The 21,222-nt window shown below is 37.1% G+C and overlaps 1 protein-coding gene across 4 annotated transcripts in view; it reads left to right on the top strand.

Moving 5' to 3' along the window:
- Positions 1-20,346, top strand: part of INPP4B (inositol polyphosphate-4-phosphatase type II B) — a gene marked incomplete at both ends in the record, with an annotated part of 275,319 nt that extends 254,973 nt beyond the window's left edge. For 2 of the 4 annotated variants that reach the window (XM_080620632.1, XM_080620633.1), the window contains one exon: positions 18,876-20,346. In XM_080620632.1, coding sequence (XP_080476758.1) covers positions 18,876-19,008 — 133 coding nt within the window. Of the gene's footprint in view, positions 1-17,448; positions 17,624-18,875 lie in introns of those variants that run through there. The other 2 variants (XM_080620631.1, XM_080620634.1) reach the window with 2 other exon arrangements.
- Between the last annotated feature and the right edge of the window lie 876 nt (positions 20,347-21,222).

Raw genomic sequence — 21,222 nt, forward strand, 5'->3', positions numbered from 1 at the left:
GGACTGTTTATTATGGATTTCCTATTTCCATGATGTTATCTGTAGTTGTCTGGAACTACACTCAATAACAGAGCCAGCAGCATTATATTGGTATCCTGTTCTCTCGATCATTCAGAGATAAATTTGGGAGATAATTTTGGGAACCTGTGTTCTTAATAGCCTAAGCCTCTGGTGTGATCTGTATAAATAGGAAGTATGTGTTTATAAGGAAGTTAATGCAAAGGAAAGGTTGGAGCCCTCCCAAAGTACACAGCCAGATTGCTCCACAGTTGACTCCTACTGTTCTAACAGTTAAAGTGGTTTCTGCAAACCTGGGGCTTAGTGGTGCTGTAGTTGTATTGTGACTCCAAACATAGCTAGTGCCAAAATCACTGGGCACTTGGCTGCATCTGCAGTGCTGGTTTTGTGCCCTGCTGTGCACTTACTTCCCTGCCAGCTTATCTTCTCTCCCCAGCCTGGTGGTGTTGCCACGTGCGTATTGTCTTCCAGCAGTGGCTTTTCTCCTCTGTTGGAGATGCTCCTACTGCCCCAGGTAGGTGCCAGAGCAGAGTTTCTACCTGTGCAAGGCCCTGGGATCCCAGGCAAGGCTTAGCCAAGTTAAAGTCCCATTGATAGGGGAGGTCAGAGAGTGAGAAGTAAATCACTGTTCCCTGTAACTTCTGTCATGGGATGAAATATTTGGGGTATATGACTTAGCCTCCTACTTAGATCAGCTGTTAATGAGGCAAGAGATGCCTCTGCCTGTGGTACTTGGAACCTTCACTTACCCTTGTGTGAAAGATTTCATAGTATTGTGGTATTAGGGGTATCATTCTTTATTTGAATCAGTTATTTTTTTATTCCTTAAAGGAGTAAATAGTGCTTTTGGGAGTAATTTGATAACTCTCAAAATATTCTGAACAGCTGTAATTTTAATATAAACACTGTTACTGGCAGGACTAAAGCCTACCATACCAGCGTAACTCCATGAAGGAATATGAGGTCAGGTGTGTGTCTCTTTTTAGAGTGAATAGAAGTTTTCTGTCACCCTTTCCTGGCTTATAGACTTTCTTGGGGAATGATTGTCTGAGGCCTAACTGAAGTTTTTCCACAGTTGGGCATTCATAAGAAATCTCTTTCTACTCCTCTCATTTGTCACGTGTGTTTCCTAATGTATAAGCAGCTTCAGTCTCACGCTACAGCCTCCCCCTTGGACCGTGTTTCTGCAACTTGACTGTATTTCCTTACACTGGTGAGAACATAATAATCTTTGAGGTTTCTTATCTCTCGCTTGAATTCAACTGAAATCAGTTAGCGTGCCCAAAGGCTGCAAGAATGCCCAGATGCATCTCACTTCCCCTCACAACAAGCACTAACATGTAACCTTTGCTTCTATAGGAAGACAGACTGAAAAGGCAGCAAATTATTATCAGCAGTAGATCAATGAGCTGCACCTTACTTTAGAAAAATAAGTATTTTCTCCTCAGCTACAGATCCAGCTCACTCAACAGCATTGATATGAAGAACTTGTTTAGAATACTTGAGAAAGGATTAAGGAGCAATCCGATTAGGCATATATTTATAAGAAAGGCCTTGCTCTAAGATCATCTCATTATTAGTTTGTGTCTTGGGTAAACTGATCAGTCTGATGAAAATATTATTCTTGCCAAAATAAAGTTCTTTATAAGCATTTTACAAAAAAATCACTCCTTATTGCTGCAAAGTTGTTGATTTTTTAAAAAACTTAAATCCATTTCTAGCTTATTCATAACTGCTAACAGTGGAGCATCTACAGATTATAAAATAATCAGCAACAGAAAGGTTTGCTGAGCATCATCCAGCAGACTGCCTTGAGGTGGTGTGGTAAACAGAAAAGGGGAGTGTCCACAGTAGATTGTTTTGGAATGTTTTTCCTAATACATTTCAGCCAGGAAACAAAAATCAGCACCTTTAATCTGGTTTGTTTTGAGGTTTTATTTCTTTTGGGTTTTAGCTCACTTAGTTTAACCAAGACTGGCATGATCTGTGTTCTAAGTTTGTAATAAAATGGCTGAGGGAAGCTAATAAAAATGACTGAAATGGCAGTCTGTCAAAGGCATTATCGGCTGGTTTTGAAATGATTAAAGTATCATCAGACAAAGGGAGACAGTTACAATATCATCTCATTCTCAAAGGTCTATGAATTGATTCTGGAATTCCAGAAGAGTCTGCTTTGATAATATTGGTTATAACTGGTTAGAATATTTATTCATGAGTTTTTAAAAAACCACTGACATGTTCAGCCTTTTCTGTTTCACCTTTTGTTGTCATCAGTGTGCAGTTAGAATATGCTCTGTCCTACTTATATGTTGCTAGTTAAAGTTGCTAGGTATTTCTAAGATGTCCTTTCTCATTTAAGATCTTATCGTAAAAAAGTTGCAATATGAGTTTGTTTCCCGAAGAAAATGTGAAACTTTCTAATACCTTATCATTTCTTATTTGTATTTATTCTTCTCTTTGTCACCTATATAGCAACTGCTAACGTGTTAAGCTGCATATGTACTAAATGCCTTTCTTTTAGTAATCACTAGGTAAATGTTTTAGAAGTAGGTCAAAAGCTGAGATTTGAGCAGACGTGCAAACAGTTCTTAATGTCAAATGTTCTTGACTCAAAAAGCTTATAATTGATAAGCAAAGGATGAGATAAAGAAAGGCACTTGTATCTTTTTCACATCCTGTTCAGGATAAAGATGAAAAGTCATGTCACTTGCTCATGACCTTTCCGTTGTTGGAAATTGAATTTGGAGCTACTTTTCATAAACAGAGACTTTTCTCATTGTCTGGCTTGCGTTAAACAGAAGTTGTGATGCTGTACTTGCATGTGCAATAGCAATACTTACTAAAGTTCATTGAACTAAGTTCTTACTTACTAATATATAATATATTATAATAATAAATAATATTATTAATAATTATATTATTTATATTAATATATAATTATATATAATATAGATTATATATTATTTATATATAATCTATATTATATATTAGTCTATATATTATATATTATATATTATTATATTAATTATATTAATAATAAATTATAATAATAAAAAAGATATATAAATTATATAATAATTACTAATAATACTTACTAAAGTTCATCATGAACTAAGGTTCATTGCCTTACTGACTCTCACTGTTCTGCACATTAATAATTTTCTTTTCCCATTCCCTCTTGCTACTTGGGTTCATGCTTACATGGCTGGGTTTACATTCACTGTCTGCACAGTTAAAGCTTCTTTCCCTTCTGGACTCTGGTAAACTGCCTGAGCGCTGGTGGACAGTCCTTCTCAACATCACACTGAATAAAGTCCTCTCTTGCTTTCTTGTTGTGTTGCTGCTTAGGGGAGAAGGTTGCTCCCTGTTTCCTCTTTCTCTGTAAAAACTTGCTGCTATAATGGTATTATCAGCAAATTTGTAGGCAATTACTTTAAATATAGTTTGACATTTGTTACACAGATTAACATCATTTCCCATGTGAAGATGCCACTTGAATTCATTCTTAAAGTGAGCTCATGCATGTAAGACCACTAATATGATCTTTATTTTCGCTTTTGTGAAGTGCAAGTGGCCCAAGAGGTGCTGCCAGGCAGAGGAGTATTCATCTTACTGCTGTAGGACTGTTTTTCCCCTGCTATCCTGCCTTGCTGAGCTCTGTAAGATACTGTCTAGTGTTCCTCTTGCAACCCACTTCCTCCTGCCCTTTCCTGAAGGGAAAATCACATTGTTTCATGAAGCCCTTAGAGTGGATATGACCTTATGCTTCATGCTTACTGTGCTCTACAGAAGTATTAAGAGGGTTGGTTTTGGTTTTTTTGTGACCAAGGTTATTGTCTACCTGGCTGTAATTTGTGTAATTTTAATCCAGTAGATTAAAAGTCAGTACAATATATTTCTGGCTAAAGAGGACTGAAATCACCTTTCATTGGTGCCATGGCAAGGCACCATTGCATACAGTAAAGCTTTGCCTGCTGAGTATGTTGGTCTGTGTGGTATAGCCCATAACATGCACACTCAGACATAGAGTCAAATAAAACTTAGAGATGTAGGAGTTGGTGCATTTCGTCACATGTTGCTGTTTTATTCTGTGACTTCATAAAAAGAATTTTTAAAAATGGCTTACAAACTTCACAAATATTCTTTCCAAGAAAAGAAAACAGTTTTTAGAGTACTTTTATTTCTGTATCGCTGTGGCTTCTGGTTGTTTCACATGCCTTCACTGGTAATTAAAATTCAGCTAAAAGACTCGAGACCTTTGTGTCCTGAGTTGCCCTGCAGGTTTACTGTCTTCAGATGAAGATATTTGTTTGTACATGAGGATTTTACTGAGCTAGAAGAGCTGGGAAAATTCAATCACTTGACACAGGGTGATAGAGCTGTTGTTCCTGGTGTTTCAGGGAGGATAATGAAACTTGAGTGTGCGAGCATTTTTCAAATCACACTTTTTCTCACTTTCAGACAATGGGTGTTTGCTGGTAGGAGGGTGCTGAGCAAACACATAGCACTCTAGTCTAGAAAGATATTTGTAGTCTTAGCTGATTTTTAAGTTATTCTGTGAAAGAGGTATCTCAAATTTGATGTTTTCAGTTCCAAAGGCAATCATTCTTCCTGCTGTCATGAAGAATCTTCCTCTATGCAGCACAACAGGGACAACAAAACTCATTTTAGTCTCAATTTAAGTTTAATTCCAAGGTAAGACTTGAAATGAGGTTGTAATGAACTTGCACTCACAGTTTTGAATATCTCCTGTGTGCTTATACAAGCACTCAGACACAGTACAGGTATTTTCCAGACATGGTTCTGTTCTGAGAGTGTTTGTCTCTTGAGCAGATTAAAAACTGAAATTTTCTGCTTTGCTTGCCCTTAGAGTTAATACAGTAAGAATATCTGGAGTTCAGCTGCTACCTTTGAATGAGACCCACCAAAATACATACCCAAAAGAAGAAAAGATAATCATGATATGATAACTGTAGGAAATAATGAGTTAGTAAGACAAAGAGACTAATGCTATGAAACAGAGAATGATCAAACCAATTAAAACCGTTTGGAAAGGAGAGCTCAAAAACGTGTTTCAGTTCCAGCTGTGCAGGTCAGTGGCTGCTGCAGTGATAACAGCCAGTGTCTCCCTCAAGTTCTTTGAATTTAGAAATTTATATCTTTTCTAAAATGTTGGTTTGTGCCTGCATCTTTAATATGCTCAGCTGGCAAACAGCCTTTATCTGAAATAAAACTGGAATAGCTATAGGAAAGTCCAAGGATCTAAACCAACAGACACTGGTTAGAAATATGCACACCTCACAGATGAGGTAACAAACATTCCAACACATGGCTTTCTGTAGCGTGAACTTTATTGATCTCTATGATCAGTGGTTATGTATTACCATATAGCCACACTGGGCTAGCAGAAGTCAAAGACCTTTTCCCAGACAGGACCAACACCTGCTATTGTGGTGTTTCTTTATTCAAATACTACCACTTTGTTATTACTGCATTGCAAAATGCATTAAGCATCCAGTTTCTGTTGTAAATGAAGCCATGTATTACCTCAATAGCTACTTTTGAAGCTATCTGCAACTTCAAACACAGATGTTAAAACTAATGGAACTAAATGAACCCCCTCTGAATTGTAATCCTTGAATAGAAAAGTGCTTTTTAGTAAGGTTTTCTTAATTATAGGGTTTATTAAATGAAATACATATTACAGTGGAGAGGAACAAGTCAAATGATCTTTTAGGGCAAAAATGAAAACTTTAAACTTGCTACCCATACTCCACTGGGCATGGAATACCAAAAGAGAAATGAAAACACATTTAATCATGTTGCAAAGCTTAATGTTGTGTACCACATTGTAACACAGCCCAAAGCAGACAATTGCTTCCTTATAAGTCTTCTTTTTTTTTTCCTTTTATTCACATTGCAGAGAAAAAAAGTCAAGACTGTCCCGTCAAAATAATCTGTAGTCAAATGAGCTTGAAACATTATGTTGTTAACCATCCTGTTTGACCATATTTATGGTACTGGAAAGAAAATCTGAGGCTTGTGTGGTTCATTTTGTAAGTGATGCAGTGGCAGTGCAAGTACGTGCTGGAGATCGTAAAGCACTATAACATGGGGGAAAAAACATTGCTATCTCCTCTTTAGGGAAACAAATGTCCATAGATAACTCTTTTCCTTGCCCCCAGGTTGCCTGTTACTTCTTCAGTGGTTAATTATTCTAAACTCAAGAAAACATCATTGAGCCAATGTAAAATTGTCATTGCTTTCCACTGAAAAATTCCAGTTTAGGATGGAGTATCATGTTTTCAATTTTCTACAGTATTTTTACATGTATTTCATTACTGTGTACCATACCTGGGAAAATGTCATGTATTATTTCATGCCCCAAAATATTCTGCATTGATGTACATAAACTGATAAGTGGAATTGCTGGCCTCTCACATGCTTTTAGCTTTGTTTGAATCTCATACCTGCCATCATTAAGTATTCATGCAAAAGAGCAAAACTGAATAAAAATAGGGCTAGTAATAGCACTAGTGAGAGTTAAATAAAAGAAACACTGCTTGCCTGTTTTAACCGTGTTGTAGGAGAGGAGGAAGGATGTTGTTAACTTAGTGATACGTAACCAGTGCACAGCAAACTCTGCCCCATGTATATATGACTGAGATAACAAGAGATGCCTGTAGCTTGACAGTGGTAATTTTTAAAACTTACTTTTGCTGTTAATTGCAGCTTTTGTGTTGTATTGATTTTATTGCAGCTGTCACTAGCAGCACATTAATAGCATGTTACAGAACTTATTTTTAACTAACGCAAAATTAAATGCTAATAAAATGGGACAAGCTTGATTCTGGCATCCTTTCCATGTGTAGGCTGGGCTGTGATGAGATGATGTGAAGCTGATTTAGTTTTTAGTAAAGGTTAATTGAGAGTTAAACTATGAAAATGGTTGAGATCTTTTAAAAAAAGAACATCGCATACTTGTCCGTATATAATTGTGCTTATGGCAGAGGATAATTTAAGCAGTTTAAAAGTCTTGGTCTCTGCTGTATTCTTGCCACTGCAGTAAATCTATGCCAAAAAGGGAAATTGTTTAGTTATTAGAAGCCTGTAAGTGCCCCAGAAACACAGCATTAACCAAAAGACAAGGAGAAAGCAGTACTTTTTCATAGTTCATTGGCTGTGAGCAAGTGCTGGGGAGGGCTGTGAATGCTGACACATCTCACTGGGCCTGGAGAGGCACTGTCATTCCCAGGGCGGTTAGTGTGGGATATGTTAACAAGATAATTGAAGGGCATTAGCATTTATTAGAAATTAAAAGGGAAGCAGAATTCCTTAAGGCCTGCCATTGTAATATGCATCTGGGGGGGATGAAGTGTTCCTAATTAACAACCTATGTGCTTTTTGGCTGCACTGTAGATTTTTCTATCTGACCACCTGGCCTCTGGCTCACAGTTACTCAAGCCAAACACTTTAAGCGTGTGAATAAGTGTTATTGTTTTTCTTAATGACAAAAAAAGCATGAGCAATACCAGGATTAAAATGTCTCAGAATTGACTGGGTTGAGAACTGCATTCTTTTATAGAGTGTGAAACAGGAGGTGCTGAAATTGCCCTCAGCACAATCTCATTCAGTGTTGTGTTCTAGAGGCGCTGAAGTTATTTCAAAAGACAGGGATTTTCTGGAAAATTGGTACAGCATTTATCTAAAGGGGGAGCACCATCAGATAGTGTCTTACTGAAATGTTTCTTAAACTGTTTACCTTCCAGCATGCAAAATTACTAGTAAGTGATGGCAATTAGTGGAAATTCACTTCTGAACTGCTTTACACTTACACATGCAGCTTGCTGTGGATGTGTTTGGGGATATTCATTCTTAAAACATCTCTATCCCAGAGACTTCAAAGTTGCAGGAATTGGCAGATTTCTGTAGCTTTTTGCGAGCTGCAGTTCCCAAGGCATCGTAGTGACAACTCTGGTGGGAATGTTTCCTCTGGACTGATCACGAGTTTGAGGTAACAGAGTCTGCCATACAGAAAAAAAATTAAAATATTTTAAAGGCGTAGTGTCTGATGGTTCAATCCAGGTCAAGAAGTAAATCTGTGGTTTTTTCATCTGTCAGTGACTTATCTCATCATTAAGTGATACTGCAGTGTAGTGAACTCTTCTTTTTCTGTTCAGGCAGTCCTGAATGTAGTTCATAGAGCATATCCTGAGAGCTGTATCTTTCATCTTTGGCAAACTCTGAATTACTGTGACTGCACTGACCCAAACCATGTTCTTCATTTCTTTGTAACAGTAAGGAAAATGTACCAGTAGGATAGAGAGGAGGGTATTTGCCCCTGTGTTATAATTTGTTTTCTTACTCCTTGCTGCTAGCAAAGGCTTTGGGATGCAGGAGGTAAATACACTGCTTATTGAACCTTCAGTCTGTAGTGATCTCAAGTTTTTAAAAGGTCATTTTTTTTTCTGGAAATTATAGGAGGAAAACTGTATGGGTTTGTCATGGTCAGACTAAAGCAAAAACCCAGCACTTTAGCACTGGCTACTAAAAAGAAAATTAACTCTATCCCAGCTTGAAACCAGGACAGGGTTTTCATCTCTTCAGTCTTCCCACCACTACAGTGCTATCTTTGCTTAAAATGTGATGGTCTATGCTAATATTCACTTTCTGAGATACGATGAAGGGAGCTGGGAGAGTCTATCTGAAACTTACTGAGGAACCTGCAGCATCATTTGGCGTAAAAATTGCCTTACAAACCTGAGTAGTGACAACAAAGAGAAAAAGCTTGTAAAATATTTCAGCTTCAGTCGTCCTCCTTGGTATCTGAGGAAGAAAAGCCTAAGAACAGGCTCCAAAACAATTTGGGCTGTCTTATAAATGCTTAAACAAAACAAGTAAAGAGAAAACAGTCATATCCACTGTCAATTTCCTATAGAAAGGATTTGTTCTTCAAAGTCTCTACATATAACCTGTTACCAGAAGGGATGACAGCCACCCTCAAGGCACTTCATGAGAATTTCAGCCCAGCCCTGTCATTTTCTCTGAAGGAAGTGGATGGAAAATGCAGCGCATCTGGGATTTGAACAGGATGTTGTTTGCATTTTATGAAACTCTCTTAGGTATGACTAAAATCAACCTCCTAAACAAAAGATAAAGTGTTTTATTGGTAGGACTGTTGAATGCAATCTCCAAATTGCTGCAGTCTGCATCCCAGCCTATGCGTTTTTGGGTAAGTTTTGTTTAGCTGTTGACCTAGCGTGAGTAGGAGTGCTGCATTAGTGCTGCTCCTGGTACCAGCACCACCAGCTAAAATCAGGTTTTGGTGCATTTTGTGATTGGGGAATCTACATGTGTGCTAAATCCCTTTGCATAAGTGCACCCGCATACTGTGAGGGACAGTAGCACTTGAAGAATGGCTGGGATCAGAACAGACCAGGTATCAAACTGCTAATGTGTTCTAAAAAAGCCTGTATCAGTATGTTGGTTGAAAGCAATTAATGAACTGGCATTGTTTATTTGAAATGGAAGAGTGGTTTTCAGATCTTTCCTGTGATTTTTTTTTATGACTCATACATTGGTTAATCTCATGAAGAGATGATGTGAATTTGTGTCATTAATCAGCAGTAGTCACATTCCTCCTGTTGTATATCTCAAACTGAATTTGCAGATATAAAACAGTAAATTACAAATTCAAATTTATACTTACTGCTGTTCAACACCCTCCTCACTTAAAATGACCCGAATTACAAATGCAGTACAGATTGTGATCCTCTGTTTGCACCAACAGTTCTCTCTGATTTTAATTCTGTCATTCTACCCATAGATTTGGACATGTAGAAATTAACATCAGATTTTAAGCATCATTCTTCATGCATGGCTGTTTTGGTTGTACAACAAGCCTTTTTTGCCTCTTAAATCAGCTTTGCCACTTGTCCTCACCATGGGGGGAAAAAGGCCAGAAGAAATCTTTGCCAAAAGAAGAGGGGTGATTCATGAAGATTTTTCGTGGTCAACTGGAAGCATTTAAAATCTAATTAGACATATAAAAGAGATAATTTATCATGGGTTTATGTTTCACTGTGCTATGTGAGCTGAATATATGATCATATTCTTCATAAAGCTCCCTTGCTATGACAGAAACAGACCGGAAATAAGTGTGAATCACCAGCCAACTATAGTAGTGCCATAACCTTATGGCAGGGAAATGTCTTGTGTATTCAGAACTTACTCAAATATTGTAGTCATCATCATTTCACACATGCTTAGATCTCTAAGAAACCCCAGATTCAGCTTATGGCTTGGTTGTGGTTTTTTGCTTGGTCCTTTTCCTGCACAAAGACATAGATCACATTTGCTTTAATATTGGTTGCACATTGGATTGAATTTCAAACCTTGCAAGAGAAGTTTGTCGGGAAAGATTTTGCAATTTTGTCCTGAGAATTTCCCATATATGTGATCCTAATACTTTATAGAAGAGTGTCTGGGAAGATTATTAAAACCGTATTTTTTGATAGAAAGAGAAACCTTTGTAGAATTTATGTGTAGTACTGCACAGCAGTATTGGTAAATAGTAGAATGAAACAGCAAATCCTCTGCTTGGAGAATAATAGAGGTGAAAATCATGTTTCAAAAACCACTCAGCTGGCTCGACAGGTAAAGAAGAATCTCTCCTGCAAACCCATCACTTTTCAGTTCTGAAGCTAATCTCTGGTAAGAAGACCAGAATGACTTTGCAGGACTTGAAGCCTCTGCCCATACTTGTAAATTAAAACCCCCTGGGGGATGTTTCTAGGACATGATCTCAGTCATGAAATTATTAAATGTTTCCACCTATGATTATGGTGGATTTTAGCACTCTCTTAGGTGAACTCAGGGCAGTTTGGGAGTTGGCATGACCAAGGGACTGTTACCACGTGGCGGCTTCTGGTTGGCAATCTTTTGGCCGAAAAGGGGACATAGAGACAGAATGTGAACTTGATCTTGCTGTTCAGGTGCAGCAGCAGGGAACTGCTCAGGGTGGATTTAAGCTGTTAATTTAGGTGTCTTAAAAGCAGCAGTGAGGAAAATGGGTTGTGATTCTAACAGGAATGTTTCATTTATTTTTATTATATTTTCACCGTATGAATTTTGTCAATGTTACTATTTTACCACATAGTTACTCTTTAATGTTGAAGGAAGAAACATTCCTGCAAGAATCTTGTATTGGTCACAAAGGAAGACACTAATTCTCCTGCAATCAGATGAGATTTCTGAAGTGCTGGACTAGCACTGGGGGAAATGTATATTATCAAATAGCACATCTTTTGTGCATATTAGATATAAACCTTGCAGTTGCCCTTTCATCTATTTTTCAGTGTTAATGGTATGTCAAAAGTAAACATGGGCAAACAGTAAGGGGTTTACTTTGTGGTGAGCCAACAATTTTGAGACAGAATGAACCAAACCGGGAATTTTTCTGTTTTTCAGATCTGTCTGAAATGCTGTCTAAACAAATTAAAAATGTTTAACTTAGCATATAATATTTCAGCATTTTCTCTGTGACTTTCCCTAATGTAGGACAATATTGAAACAAAAATGGCTTTCACAAACAGAAAGCTGAAATTCTTCTCTTAGACTTTTTCCCATTTTGGGCTGAAACTGTCAGGTGTGGTCTATTATGAATAGATCTGGGTTAACGTGTACTGTATTTTCAGAAAGTTTAATATAGGCCATACAATAATCAAGCTCTAACTATATTCTCTAGTTTTGGTAAACAACAAAATACCTAATTTGGGAACTATTTTTGTTGTTACTAAACTGTAGTCATGTGAAAAAACAAATGATGTTCTGATGTTTTATCATTGCATATTTAGCAAACAGTAGATGAGCGCATGCTTTTGTACCTTTTTTCCAAAGTATGGATATTTTCCTAAATTTTATCTCAGAATTAGCTTTTAATGTCTTCCTCTTAATCTAGACAGTACATACAATCAGCTAATAGATTGTGAATACCTAGTTCAATCTGTAAGAGTCCACATCTTTCAGGAAGGATGCTGCAGAGCAGGATTGCAGGGGAACGTTTCTGTAGGCCAAAGCCAGGAGTGAGTTGTGCTGGTCTATTGCCTGCATATGTGGGATATGCCTCTCTCTCACTTGCCCCTGGATATTCAAAAACAGTTCAGCTGACAAAATTGGTGGGAAATTCAGACATTAATAATTAGTTTTAATTAATTTGACTTCAATGAGAGCACATACACTGGAGATTGAAAGAGAGCAATTTGACTTTTTACTTCACCATTCCTTCCAAACTCCCCATGTCTATCAGTGTGGTCACGTAAGACAGTTGGGTTTTCCTGGATGTGTTTGTGTGGGTGCAAGACCAAATGTCTCCTTGCCTCTTATTAAGTGCTACTGCAAGAGCGTGTATTTATGAATCTGGTGCTCTGCGCTGAACCGTTATGGCCTGTTCATAATAGTGTTGAAAATCTCTAATGTGACTAGAGCTGAGCCTCCAGTACTGTGCTGTTTCTGGCAGCCTCCTCAAAATGGAATCTTTTTCTCTGGGCAGACTGAAGACCCTCAGTAACAGTGGTATGGTTTTGAGCACAAAAAACTGTGTTACTGTATATTGACTGTTTTTCAAGATCTAGGTGTCATGTCATCATGACTACATTGTGAACTTGCTGCTTGGCCAAACTCAGTGGACAGGCCTCATGTTATATCTTGTGCTCTCCTTTTTATGTTCAAAATAATGGTGTTAGAAAAGGAACATTTTGGTGTTATAACCAAACAAAGGAGAGACAAAAGGAGTAGGGAAATAAAGGATACTGACAAAACCAAAAAGAATAGGGAAAAAAGTTGCAGTACAAAAGGTAAAACAAAAAGAGGGGGGTTAAGGTGAAAATTTGATAAACACATTGGGTTGTTTGTATTTTGATGTATGTTTAAATACCAGCTGTCTCCAAATCACTGACTGGATTCAGTTCAGGATTCATATATGATGAACTGTTCATCAGTTTCAGTAATGCCAGTTGTTTGTTTTGAACCAGAGTGGAAATTACAGAATCACATAACCAGCAAAAATTGATTTCTAGCGTCTTTTACTGTATCTAATACCATTTAGATTTGAGAAAAAAGTTGTATGTTATTGACAATATGCATCAGAAAAAGAAATATTGTAAAGATTGTTGATACAGAAGATGTCTCTTATGGTTCCCTTCCATTTTGAAACAATGCAGGAACGTTTTCTATTTTTAACAATTTATTGGAGGTTTTATTGTATTGACTTTGTATCTTAACATAAAAGGTTGTTGCCCAGCATTCTGTTATATGTTTTGTCTGAGTTCTGCTCTGATTCAGCAGTCCTCCAGGACTAGGCTGAGATCTATTTATTTCCTTCTGAATCATGTTTTATTCTTCTAGATAATATAGTGCAGCATCTACATGATGGCCAAGAGATGTTCACAATGATCCCATCTTTCTCCTTTGAAGACTTAAAGGCTGCCTTCTAGAACTATAGTGCAGCAGGTTGAAACACTTGATTCTTGTCTGAAGTATTCAGAGTGAATCACAGTAACGTATAATGTAGAAGTTAAGCTGCTTTCACTCCAAAAAAAATTGTGGGGTTTTGTTTTGTTTTGTTTTTTAAGAAAAGCAAGCAAGCAGACAGTATTGTTTAGAGTCTCTGAGGGCTGAAAACACACTTTACAGGTTTTTTCTTGAAAGTTCTTGATTGTGATAGTCTTAAAAGGAATAAGTAAGTAAGCAAAATTGTGTAAGATTGAGAACTGTTAGCAATCCCTTCTAGTTGAAGAAATATTTGTGCTGCTGTTGTTGGATGGGATTAAAGAGAAGCATCTCACTTTTACCATTTGTCTGTGTTAGCACTGGAGTTTGACAAGAAAAACTCAACAGGCCCAGAAACTGCTTGCTTGAGTCTATCTACAATAAAGGAAAATTTCCCCAAAGTATGCATGCTGCAATACATGAATTCAGACTGAAGTCCTCCTAGCACATGGGGTCCTTGTGTTGGTAAAGAGCTCCTATCTATTCTACCTGAAGCACTGCTTTAGGACACTTTAGAATTTCTAGTATCATTAGTAGGTGGAGCTGGAAAAGTTCTAATAAGAGAAGCATATATCCCAAAGTGATAAAATGCAACTCCAAAAACCTTGCACAGGGATGTCAGTGTGACTGATAATCAAAAGCCAGACTATGCCCTCATATGTGTGCTTGACTTTATAAGGACTCTTGAGAGGCTTCTTTTTTCCTCACATCATTTTCGTTGTCTCTGCTCCACTGCTTAGAGGTTCAAACAATTTATCATCTGAATTTAAAAACAACAGAGAATACCTGCTGTTTTGCCTTTGCCTCATTTGATAGGTATGCAGCATTATCCCAATAGGAGTTTAAGATGATAAAATACCAAGTGAGAAAGAAAGCAGACTGAAATGGTTATATCATCATTAAGTTTACAGCACCCTTGGCTGTTATGATGTTATATTAGTGCTATGTTGTAAGCCTCAAATGAACAATTTGAAAGTAAATAAATAGAAATAGTACTGTAGGTTGGAGAGGTGTTCACGTCCCTAGATATTATGGATTTAGAAGCTTTCACTGTACCTCTTCAAATTGAGTATGTGTGTACAAAATAAAAACTTGCTGGGTATTTTGGGAGTCTTCTTCCTTCCCTTTGGTGTGAGTTGAGAGTATGGTTCGTGATGGAAAGAACATCCAAAACAATGGTTATACCATCCAAAATGATAGCTACACAGGGTCAGATGTCACTGTTCTGGTTGTGCTGTCAGTCAGAAGGCAAATCAATCCAGCTGACATGGCACCAGCTGAATTCAGGAAATTCAGTTTGCAGGAAAACTTCTACAGGTGTTGATGACCTAGGGGAAGCAGTGTTGTCATGCTGCTGACAGCTGGGTGTAGGGCCTTGCTTTAGCTAGATACGTTAGTCACTGCAGAGAACGCTTTAAGATGTGTTAGAAGACATTGTCAGTGCAGTGTATTGAAAAGTATTAGCAGAGCTTAGCAAGGCATCTGTCTGTGATCAAATATTCCTCTTAAATTAAATTAGGTATTCTGCTCAGCCTGTACTTAGGAAGGTGACAATGGAGTTGGATCCTCTTGCTCTATTTTGAAGATGTCTTATTGACTCATGCATAGAATGATATGACTAATTTGTGGAACAGAAGTCCCTGTGCATCAGGTGTTCACTGTGCTTTCTCTGAGGGAAAGATAGGACCTTTTATGTCAAAAGACACTGATCATTCTTTTCAGCATATCAAAGAACAAATGTACTGTAGGTTTTTCTGTTGGAAATAAAATAATAGAAGAAATGGCTTTTATCTGCATTTCCATCATTACATCTGTGTAAATGTCACTGATGCTAATGGGACTTGTAGAAACATAGATAAAAGACAGTCACACTGTCAATGAGACATGGAGCAAAACAGAACAAGACAAATGGCAGAAGTAGGAGGGTTCCTCCCTGAAGGGGCAACCTGTAAATGTATGTAACTCAGCCAGCTCAGAGTAAAGTGTTAGCATGCAAAGCTAAGGCTGTACCTCACAGTGGCTAATGCCATGGCTGTGCAAACTTACTGAATGTTGAACTTTGTTGCTGCCTAGATGGATCATTTCAGAGGAAAGAGTTTGGTCTGTGTATCTGCTGTGCCACGGGTGCACATACAAAGTCTGTGGTGGAAGACACCCAGAAGGACAGTACAAAAGCACCTGGGCTCTGTGACTGGGAAGGAATAGACAGGACTACAAGGGTTGAGCTAGAGCTGTCCATTGTGGGTGTGATAGGGGAAAAGTGAAACCAGCAGGCTCACCTCCAAGAGTGAGGGAACAGTGCAAAAGGGTCAAAGAAGCGGGCTTGTGGGACCCTGGAGAAATTAAGGAAGCAAAAGGAAAAACAGCAGGCAAAATGTTTTTAAAAGTATATAAAGATACATGATAAAGGAGAAAATTAACAAAGAGCAATGCAATTAGTCCTCAGCTGATCCCAAATGTTAATGTTATCACTGTGAGCAGAAGAGGAAGGAAGTTCTGTGGGGTGGACCATAGGAAAAAGGTGTTAACTGGGTTGATCTGATACAGAACACAGAGTTATTTCTTTTGGTCTAAGCCACAGTGTTGACAAAGTCAGCATATCGTACAGTTCCTTGTTCCTTGACAGTTTCTGGAAGAATTTTGTCTAAAATACTGTATATGCAGTTCTTGCACCTCTCTTGCTATCCAAGCTCAAGAAACTCAACATTGCCTTTTAACATGCAGGTCAGAAGGGCATGCTTTCTGTAAGATGAAGTGATTGCTGCTGTCTTTGATGCACCCTTCTCATTTTACCTGCTGTTGTGTGATACTACCTTTACTGTTCTGCAGCCTATTTATAGTCTGCCAGCATTTTCTTTCTTGAAAATTAGCATACCTGGGACATGTGCTGCTGAAAAAGCACTGTGTCGTAATTTGTATATTTGGTTATTCTTAGGTCCACAGGGAAAAATGGTGAGTTATCTTTTCATCCCAGAATATTCATAGTATATAGAAAAGTAAAAATCTTCTCAGTCCTTACTGGCCAAAGGACTAATAAGGAATCCTGAGTATATACCAATGAAGTTAAGTTTGGAGGGATTGAAGGGTATAGTTGAAGTATACATAATTCTACTTGCAGAGAAGCTACCAAGACTACAATAGAAGAGGTTGACAGTGATTTGAAAGTATTCCTGCTGCTCTGACAGGACAGTGACTGTGCAACTTCAAGTGATTTGGTAGAAGTTTGCTGTAACCAGATTAGTTCCTGGCTGAGTTGAGTTGACAAAGGTATAAGGTAATTACAGAAATGTAGGTGTGAGCCTTTAAATAGAAAGAGAAAGAACTGCTGTTGACTTCCACCAGCACTGGTGAATTTTTTAAGTCAATATACCATCATTTAAAACTGTGGAAGGATAGTTGTTAATTCTTTCAAAAAAGAGCACGTGCCCATTCTATTTCTGCCTATATATTTCCTAATAGATAGTGAAGCAGGACTGAAAAGCCTGCAACACCATGGAGACATCTTATGTCAGTGTTGCATCATGACATATTCATGATCTTTTTTTCTTTGCTTCCTTAACTTTTTTTTTTAACCTCTCTTATTTCATTTCTGTTCGATGTGTGTGTTCATTTTAGTGGTAGTATAGTTCATCTCGTAAGTTATTTAATGTTAACTTGTGAATACTACTCCAAGGCAACTAGCAGGCTTAATAGCCTCTTAGACACCTGGTCATCGCGCTGCTCATATCAACTGTAGACACAATAAATATATTGGAAGTAATTATCATAAATTTATTTTGTTGAAATGGTTATATAGTTTCACTTTGTCAAAATACTTACATGTTGGCTTTCTTTGCTGTTTAAATGCTGTTCTGTTTGTTCCTAACTTCCCCTGTTTAACAGCAGACAAACCCAGGGAGCACTGAATGAATCGGATGATCCCGAAACAGGCTGTCTAACTGATAACAAGCCAACTTCTCGACACTTCTATCCTGTCGCCTTGCTGCTTGTCAGCTCACACTTGCTGGTTGTGTGGCTTATCTTAAGTCTTGCTTTGCTATTAGCCAAATATCAATAAACTTCACTCGTGTTCCTTTCTTTTCTACAAACAGCAACAAACTAACTTTAGAAAAAGGAATTATGCTGTAATATTTCTACAATCTCAGACCCGTCTTTAAGATAGAAATGACTGAAATGTATTATGGTTTTGTTTTTTTTTTTTTTTTTTCCAAACTTTAAGAAATATACTATGCATTGAGTGAATTGATTTGCTCTTTCTGTTTATGGTAAAGCTTTCCCACTCTAATTAGCTCAAAGAAAGCCCGCTTACAATGCTGTCACTGTATACAAGATGTAGAATCCTGAATGCTTGAACCCCTCTTTCCAGAGTAATTAGTCTGACAAAAAAAAAAAAAAAAAAAAAAAAAAAGATTAAAAAAGAATTTGCACAACACAAACTAACCCCTAGACAAATATTTCAGGGCAGTGGTTTGTGAGACATAACTTTCTTTGTGTTATTTTCATTGCTACTAGCTGATGGGGTCTTTTTTGTTTAACAAACGATTATTTACTATAACTAACCGCTTTCTGTCAAGTAACTAAATGGAATGGAGTAGGTTCTGTTTTGTAATGAAATTCACTTGTTTGTAATTGTTGCTTTAGTTGCTTTTGCTTTCAAGACACTTTTATATTCTTTTTAACAAAGTCCTGTTTATGTCTTGATGCACCACTTTGGCACTTGTGACTTTTGTACTCTATGTGAAGAAACATCATTCTTTTCTAAAGCAGAGTGTTGCATTGGGCTGTTTGAAAAGCTTTTTTTTTTTTTCTTTTTCTTTTTCTTCATTGCAAAGCTGAACATATGGGAAACAAAGCAGAGATGAAACGTTCCTTTGCAAATCTCTAGGGCCAGACTTAATAAAATGCCTTATTCCTAGAATACGCATTTTTAGGGCAGTGTGTACTCTAACATATATAGCAAACAATTTGGAAAAAAAAACTATGAGAAGGTTTAAGAGGCAAATATATTTATGGAATTAGAACAAATGAATTAAAGTATTTCAGTTATTTTTACTAAACTTTAAAACCTCAAGGGCAAATATATTAGAGGGGGGGAAATCTTATCACCTATTTCTGAGGGCAATAACTGTACTGGGCCTGGCCTTGGATTTAATTTTGTAAGATGTATCATCACTTGTGGAAAACAAAAATGTAGAGTTGAATCTTTGTTATTTTTACTTCAACTGTTGCTGAAACTCTGCAATGAACAAATAAAGCATATTTATTTATTCTGTGTTTCATGAAGTTGTACTTTTTCCCCCTTTCACTAGAGAAGGATGCCGCATAGAGAATGTACTGAAGAATGTCAAATGCAGAAAGTATGCATTCAACATGATACAGCTGATGGCTTTCCCAAAGTACTACAGACCTCCAGAAGGGACATATGGAAAAGCTGACACCTAAGTTTAACAAAAGTGTGATCAGGAACATACATCACACTAATTAGTGAATATAAAAATCGCTGTTTATAACTTACTAATTGGGAATGTGTAACCAGTTGAGGTGTTATTCTTATCAGGTTTTATCATTATACATTAAAATAACTTCAGTTAGTCATTGTGAAATAAAATACCATGAAAAGCAATGGACTGAATATTCTCAAAACCAAATATATTCAACTCTTCTGTGAAGTTGAAGGTTAGTATGACTCATACGCCAGCTAGAATTAGTTATTTGGGTCACTTGATTGAAGATTACAAAGGCAAATGTCATTTGCTATAGGAACTGAGGTTAGCAATCTGCAAGGTGGCATACTGACTCCAAACCAAAACCTGAGATTTGATTTAAGGGGTCTCTTACTGCTGGAAATAGTGTTTTCTGGAACCAGCGTGGCACCAAGGTCTTGATCACTAATGATGAAATCCTTCACGGAAGTGTTTACAAAAGATTCTAATGTTAATGCCTGGGTTAAATATAATTTTAGTAATTACATTTATCTTCTTTACATAAGCATGGTAGCTTCTTAATATGTTTTTAGTAATTACAGCCTGTAATTTCAGTAATTCCATTCTGATTCCTTGCAGTTCATTTGGATGTGTCATTCTTGGCTTTCTGTACCAAATAACACTTATTTCACTTTCTTATAAATCACATTGAAATCAGGGGGATTAATTCTTCATTAAAGTGACCTGAATTTGACCTGTCCTGTTCACGTTTACTATAAACCCTTAAAACTATATTTTCTTTAGAGGTAAGGAAAATGAGTTATATATACAGGAGACAATGTACCTTCAGGCTATAAAGACATGTATGTTATTACAGAGCCTAAGAGATATGTTATAATTATGAGTAACCTGCTGTATTAGGACTAGTTAGCCACTGCAGCTGATTTATATCAACTTTTAATGCTGCATGTAGACACTGTAGGATGAAGAACTATCAGCTTTCAGAATGAATGTTAGTGCTTCTGCCAGCTTGTGTTAGTCCTGAAATTCGTCTTGCAAAGAACATTTGTGTTTTCTAATTGTGTCTATTTATTGCTGCCTTCTGCCTCCCAGAGAGAAATACAATTAACCACCCCAGTATTCACTGGTTACTGACCTTTATGTAATGCCTTCATTTTGAGAAAAAAAAAATATCTGGAGCAGAAGTGTGAGAATTTTATTTGAATGAAACTGCACTGGAAATGTGCACATCTGCAAGAAATTGTAATTACCATGGATAAAGAAGTTAATGTTTTCTTACTGCTATGGAAGTCAAAGAAATCTTGATGCACTGTGAGTTATAATTTGTTATTTTTAATACATCAATGCCCATTACCTGGGTATAAATCTGTAACTATACCAGTGAAAATTACATTTAAGAGCCTGATTCTGCAAATTCTAATTGGATAATTACATGCAGATGATCTAAAATTAAAGCCATCTTGTATATTTGCATGATCAGGCTTTGGGGCTCGTAGAACATCAGGAAGAGACCCTTGTTCCAATATTCATTGACTTCAGTAAAGCCAGGAATTCACCTATACAATATGTTTACCTAACTTATTGGAACTTTTTTCAAAGAAAAGTAGGTCATTTAAATGATGTGTTGGTGCATATGTTGATTATTTTATAATGCGCTGTCATGAATTACTTCTTTGTTCTTCTGGAATGTGTTACTTCGACAGATGTCAAAAGAGTTGGTGTTACATCATAGCTAAGTTCAGGCAGATGAGAATATAATGCCTTGATTTTTTCCTGTTGTGTACCAGTAGAAGTGGGTACTACTCAATGGGTGGGTGGACATGTTCATAAATTTGTGTTTGGGTCTTTAACTACAATAGCTGATCTGTGCAAAACTTTTTTTGTGGATTTATGGAACATAAGTCTTCCTAGGGCAGTAATGTTTTGTTCTGTTGCTGCACTAGCCCTCACTATCTGCTGTGTTTGGTATTAGCTTAAAAATGCCTACATGTGCAATTTAGAATTAGCAGTAAATTCCTTGTGCATCTCTGAAATAATCCTAGAGATATACAGGAGAGAATGCTGCCTTCCTACTGTAATTCTGAAACAAGCTGTAAAAGTCTCTGTGGGGATGGTATTCAGTGGTGAGTACTATGGTTTCCTATAATTCTTCATTTCATGTCCCATGGGCATCCTGTCAAGTTCAAAATATGAAATTCTATAGATTTTCCTC

Source organism: Psittacula echo (genome assembly GCF_963264785.1).
Source record: "Psittacula echo genome assembly, chromosome: 1".
NCBI classification, from domain to species: domain Eukaryota; kingdom Metazoa; phylum Chordata; class Aves; order Psittaciformes; family Psittacidae; genus Psittacula; species Psittacula echo.